Source organism: Sinocyclocheilus anshuiensis, unplaced genomic scaffold (assembly GCF_001515605.1).
Source record: "Sinocyclocheilus anshuiensis isolate Anshui unplaced genomic scaffold, SAMN03320099.WGS_v1.1 scaffold2100, whole genome shotgun sequence".
NCBI lineage: Eukaryota > Metazoa > Chordata > Actinopteri > Cypriniformes > Cyprinidae > Sinocyclocheilus > Sinocyclocheilus anshuiensis.
The window spans coordinates 189357-196036 of NW_015542563.1; the positions used below are offsets into that span (position 1 = coordinate 189357).

At 35.7% G+C, this 6680-nt stretch overlaps 1 protein-coding gene across 1 annotated transcript in view; it reads left to right on the plus strand.

Annotated features, from left to right (window-relative positions):
• akap9 (A kinase (PRKA) anchor protein 9) overlaps nt 1-883 on the plus strand; it is a 116749-nt gene extending 115866 nt beyond the window's left edge. Inside the window, exon 49 of the mRNA XM_016494065.1 lies at nt 225-883. Coding sequence (XP_016349551.1) covers nt 225-268 — 44 coding nt within the window. The 3' untranslated portion in view covers nt 269-883. The remainder of the gene's footprint in view (nt 1-224) is intronic.
• The last annotated feature ends 5797 nt before the right edge of the window (nt 884-6680 follow it).

Here is a 6680-nt window from a genome sequence, read left to right on the forward strand (position 1 = left end):
TATTTAGTATTTTTATATATATTTAGTATTTTTTAGTATTTTATATATCTATCAAACAACTGAAAGCATTAAATGACAAAAAAGGTGCATATGTAAAGCTTTCTGAATTGTCTTCTGTAATGTTATGTAAAAATAATAAAGGGCTAGATTTGATTTGATTAATAAGGAATGGACTGACCTGCACTGATAAATGCTTCATGCTGATCGAAGCATTTTTGCCGCAGGTTCCTCTTCGTCCGCTCAGTTGCACTTTGGAGTCAGAAGATGAAGGTCTTCATATACATTGAACTGCTTGAAGAAACTCAGTTGCCTTCTCTTGTGCTGAGCTGCTGTGCTTTTGTATTCTGATGATAAACCTGTGCGATTCTGTGGGACCAAAACCATGTCCGTTTTCTGTTTCGTGTGTGTGTGAATCATCTTATAATCAAGCTTCCGTTGAAACCGCTTCAACGTCTGTACATTAGTTCTACCTTATTTGTTGTTAAAGGAAAACAATCACGTTACTGTATATTTGTGGAATGCTAATTTAAGTTGATTAATGTAATGGAGACGTGTTGAGAGAGTTTGGAGCAGGACGGCTGCTATCGGACTCTGGATAACACGACGCGTTACTCGTCACAAACGAGCCTCGTTAAGGCTTTCGTCGGGCTGGAACGCGTCGCTGTGTTATCAGATACTCTACACTGCGTTTTATTCGCTCGCTCCCATGAAAAGACCACAGAGGACATTTGTAGAAGACATATTTTTGTAAAGGTTGGAGCTTCGGATTTTATGGGATTTTGTCAAAACTCAAATAAAGATTAATATAATATTTGAAAACTGCCTTCGACTCTGGGTCTCTTTTTCTGTATCCTGGTTCGTTTTTCCAGTGTGATATTTGTGACCCCGGAGCACAAAAGCAGTCATAAGGGTACATTTTTTGGAAATTGAGATTTATGCATCATCTGAAAGCTGAATAAATAATCTTTCCATTGATGTATGGTTTGTTAGGATCGGACAATATTTGAAAATCTGGAATCTGAGGGTGCAAAAAAATCTAAATATTGAGAAAATCATCTTTAAAGTTGTTCAAATGAAGTTCTTAGCAATGCATATTACTAATCAAAAATTAAGTTTTGATATATTTACAGTAGGAAATTTACTAAATATCTTCATGGAACATGATCTTTACTTAATATCCTAATGATTTTTGGCATAAAAGAGAAATGTATAATTTTGACCCATACAATGTATTGTTGGCTATTGCTACAAATATACCCCAGCGACTTAACACTGCTTTTGTGCTCCAGGGTCACATTTATTCTGAAAACCATGTATATTTTAAGTTCATTTTTCACTGGAAATCGCTTAATTTACTGGGTTCATCAACAATTCAAAATATTTAAAAAAAAAAACAGACAGAAAACTGACTCGTGCTTTATTTCTACAGAACTAAATATTTATAATTATATCAATAATCACTGATTTTATTAACTAAATGTGTATTTCATGATGACCCACTGTCATTTATATATGACAAATGTTTAAGCAATTTGGGAGTTAAAATGTTTAATAATGATGTATACATACATTATTTTTTGTAATTAGTTTCAGTAAGTCCTGGCCTGTAAATATACTATTTAAGCTGCTATTTAAACTTGATTTAATGTTTATGAAAGTTTCCGTGCATCTTTGTTTATTCTGTGCAGGGGTTCAACAGAGTAAACAAAGATACGCAATGAAAATAAAATAAAACTAAAAGCATTAAAACGTTTACAAATGCTGACAAGTTTTTGAAATTGATTTGAATATACAATAAATAATACAATGCAAGCCTCTGTTATATTGCTCCATATTGTATGGAAATAAAGCTTCATGTTTTTAAGTCCATACCATATATAGTCAGCGTTATTTCTATGAATGAGTTATATGTATATTTTTAATGTCCCTGACTGAGCAACATCTATTTCAGACTCTTAAAGTTCACACAAATTCTACGGCGTTTTATTAGCATTAATGTTTCCATGTGTTATGTTTCAATATTTTGATGAAATATTAGGTGTTATGAAAATGTTGCCAATTATTACTCCCATTATTACACATCTTTTTACATTATATGATAGATACAGTAGAGTGTATACAGTGGGAAGCCCCATTTATCTTCATTTATTATTTCATTTTCATAAAGCAAAATGGTATATCAAATCATCCTGTTATATCTTTCATATCTTTCATAACATAGTTGAGAATCATCTGTATACAAAGTCCTGAAACCTAAAAATGTATTGGTGATTAATATTGTTTTTTTTTTGTCTATTCATGTTTTTGTGTTTTAATCCTCTACAGAGGACGTAGCATAACATATGAATAAAATATCATTTTTAAAAATTATTTTATTTTTTTGAATTATGCTCTAAAAATTGTAATGACGTGAAAAAATACTAGATTTACAAAACTTTTTTTTCTCGGAGTCTCTGGAGGTTAAGGCACGTTTGCAGTTTCTGTTAATAACAGATTTCTCATTTTTGTTGAGTTTAATCTCATTTAAAGCTTCTGAGGTTTGCAGCGAAACGCCTCAGTGAAGGTGATCGTGCAGTACCGCATTTAACCACACGAGGCGCTTCAAACAAGTGTATGTGCACAGTACCTATAACTGCGTTTTGCATCCGCTTTCTGCTGATTGCTGAACGAGATTGACTCGTGCTAAATGCCTGACCCACCGGTTAAGGCTAGATGGCGTACAGCAAAAACTACTGGGCATGCGCACATCAATACAGCGTAATTTTTCTTACACTGTGCAACAATTACTATTTTTGCATTATTGTAAGGGGTAGGTTTAGGGTTGGGGTAGGTGTAGACGTTAATAAAACACAATCTAATAGGTAGAAATTTCAATTTATTGTTAGCGTCAGGTTTTTGCTGTGTCCCTTCTAGCCACAACCGCTGGAGGGCCACTGTCCTGCAGAGCTCAGCTCCAACCCCTAATCAAACACACCTGAACAAGTTAATCAGTGTCTTCAAGATCACTAAAGATACAGGCAGGTGTGTTTAATCAGTGTTGGAGCTGGACTCTGCAGGACCGAGGTTGTCCAGCCCTGTTATAAGCTTATAAAAATGGCATCGATATTACCTTATCAATTCGAGCCCGGGTCCGAGGATGATACTGATGCAGTCGCTCAACCGGAAACTCCATCACAAGCATGACTTGATCAGGACGTTTCTCGTGGTAAGTTTAAACTTTGTATGTGGTACTTTACGTGATATGACAGCAGTTTTGTTGCATCATTATTATTATTTACTTATTTGAGGTGCACGAGAACTGTGTTAGACATGATGTAAACACACTAACTAGCGGAAGTGTTTGAGTGTTAGTATTTCTCAGGCAGGCGGGGATTATGCAAATATGTTACTTTGTGACGATTAACAGGCAGAAGATTAAAAAAATATGACGACTCGTTGAGGCGGTTCAGAGTCGACTCTCTTTTATTATGCACCTTTTTGATTAAAGGGGTCATATGATGCTGCTAAAAATAACATTATTTTGTGTATTTGGTGTATGCTCATAATGGAAGCGACGCGGTCGTGACGCGCACGCGGTGCGACGCGCTCATTTTTTCCAGGTGCTTCCGCGCTGCATCGAGATAAAAACATTTCAACTTTTCAGAATGCTGCAAGCGCACCGCGGGTCATGTGACAAGAACCAACCAATCAGCTTCATCCTTTCCCGTAACAACATTGAAAGCTCAGAACTTTTCAGAATGCCGCAAGTGCACCGCGGGTCATGTGACAAGCACCAACCAATCAGCTTCATCCTTTCCCGTTACAACATTGAAAGCTCAGTCAAGATGAAGGAACAGCTGATCATAGCTGTACAGGGATAGCCATTTTTAAATAAATTTAGTAGCAGAGCTACTGCAAGCGATTTTTAGTGCTGCAAATCCATTTATCCTTTGCTGAAACTCCCGAGTCATCATGGAGAGAGGAGGTCATGGTTGCTTAGCAATGGCAGACGCCTCCGGAGCGCAAACGCCCGAACGCTTTGGAGAAAAGCAGAAAGCGGCACGCCTAGCGTTTTCTACACGTTTTTAGGCGAGACATGTGAACGGCCCCTTATACTGTCTTTTTACGCGTTGCGTTGCATCGCGCCACGTAAACATAAAACCCTGTCTGCATTTGTGATCGGAGAAATGATATAGAAACAGCCTTTGAGCACAGACCCATTGTAGGCTACTCTCGCAGGAAACCGTCTTCGTCCTCCGTAAAATGTGTTGCACACATCTGAATATTTGTGTTAAACTGTTCTGGAACAGTGTTGTAAATACAACTTAACCACTGATTTCTAGTCGTGTCCTCTTTTTTCACAAACAGCTTGTAACACTCCAAAGAGAAAGGACTTGAAATCGCATCATATGACCCCTTTAACAACTTTGCAGACCGTTTACACTGAAGGATAGCTACGTTACAAACTGCAAAAAAAATATATTTTTCGAAAACCCATATGACTTGCTCTTTAAAGCTGCTTTTAAAAAGTAAACTAAATGCTGTATTTGTGTTACAGAAATTTGTATTATTTTGAAGAGCGCACAGGAGTAGTTCACTTCTAGAATAACATTTCCTGATAATTTACTCTCCTGCATGTCATCCAAGATGTTCATGTCTTTCTTTCTTCAATCAAAAAGAAATGAAGGTTTTTGAGGAAAACATTCCAGGATTTTTCTCCATATAATGGAGTTCAATGGGGACCAACAGGCTGAAGGTCCAAATCACAGTTTCAGTGCAGCTTCAAAGAGCTCTACAGCATCCCAGCCGAGGAATCTTATCTAGAAACCCTCGCTCGTTTTCTTTATAAAACAAAAAACATTTATATACTTTTTTTAACCACAAATGCTTGTCTTGCACTAGCTGGACTTCACGCATGATGTAATCATGTTGGAAATAAACCGAAACAGCGCTGTGAATTGATCTGATGGCGCAATATGGCAGTGTGCATTGTCCCGTATGACAAGTTCAAAGGCCAACTAAAAAAAAATAGGAAAATTGAAAAGTTGTCAATTTGTATTTTGTTAAAGCAGTACCTCTAGTATAAAGATTGTATGTCCGTTTTATTGCATCATGTACACTGGCCGAGAAACATCGCCATAAATTTGTCTGATGGCACAATATTGCTCAGTGTGCATTGTCCCATATGCTAAATTCAAAGGCCAATTAAACAAAACTGGTACAGTGAAAAATGCTCAAAATTTGGATTCCGTTAGGGCCATATACCTTCAGTATAAAGGCCTTTTGTCCAGTTTAATGCATCATATGTGGGCCGAGAAACCGCACCGCAAAATGGGCTCAGTTTGCATTGTCCCATATACCTAAGGCCAAAAAAAAAAAAAAAAAGTACAGTAAAGAGTGATCAAATTTTGGATTTTGTTAGCACAGTACCTCTTGTATAAAAAGCCTTATGTTAATAAGTATGCATTGGAAACATCTTGGAAAAAAATATGTAAATTTTTTTTTGTATGTATGCAAATTGTGCAATACCACATTTCTAGTAATTGTGCAGTTAATTCTCATATTGTATTTTCAGAAAGTTTTGGAATATTTTTCCTCTCCTGAAATTTGTCACTACTGAAACACAGTAATATATAATTAAATTTATAGGGTTATATTGACATATTAAGATTTTGTTTACATCTAATACAGCTAATTTTACTAGTTTACAGCTAATCAGCACATGGTTAGCTAGCACAGTTCTGAACAGTTTGTAAACGCATAAAAAATAAATGTTATGGAATAACACCCAAAAAAAGTGTGCTTAATTGAAAAAAAAGAAAAAAAAAGAAAAGGTGTTCGGTAGTGACTTTCCTTAATGTTACACAGATTTTCAGACTTTTGAGCACATTTATCTCAAAATGATGAGACCAAGCTATGAGAGAGACACACAGGAATATTCCCTGATCATAAATGTAGGGCTGTAGTTAAAATCAGTCTCAGCCAATGGACTAAAACATGTACATTTCGCTAGTGAAATTTAAAAGGAAAATATAAAATAAATAAAACATTTTAACTTCACTTTAAAAAAAATATTTCAATTAAAAATATATTTTTTAAAACAACAATTGAATAAAATGCAAACAGTTTTTCAGTATAATTTTCATAAGCATAAGTTTAGGGTTCAGGACAGCCACCTCCCAAATAAATGATGATTTAATAAATATTAAGCTTACTGATATTATTGTGTGTTTCAATAGAGAACAGAAGGATCTTGGTAAACATCTAAGATTTGAATATTTAAATGCTTCTTAAATGCGTTGTTGTTTGTGGGACAGCAGTTTGCACCAATTCTGTAGAGTGGCCCACATACAGCACTGTGATAGACTGACCATTAAATTATAAGCTAGTTTTTGCTTTAAAACACACATTGTCCTTCCACTTCCCTGATTCGTTTAACAATAACAACAACAAGTGCAGATCCACGCACAATCGAACGGCTAATATAGTCCACAACCAGTGTTGGGAGGAACGCGTTACCAAAGTAATGCATTACAGTAACAGATTACGTTTTGCTGTAACGCAGTAGTGTAAGGCATTACTAATCAATTTTCAGTAATATTTTACTCGGTACATGTTCAGTAACGCTTGCGTTACAACACACTTTTAGCCCAAAATTTAATTGTTCAAAGAAAAAAAAAAAAAAAACGGAAAAACCGCGA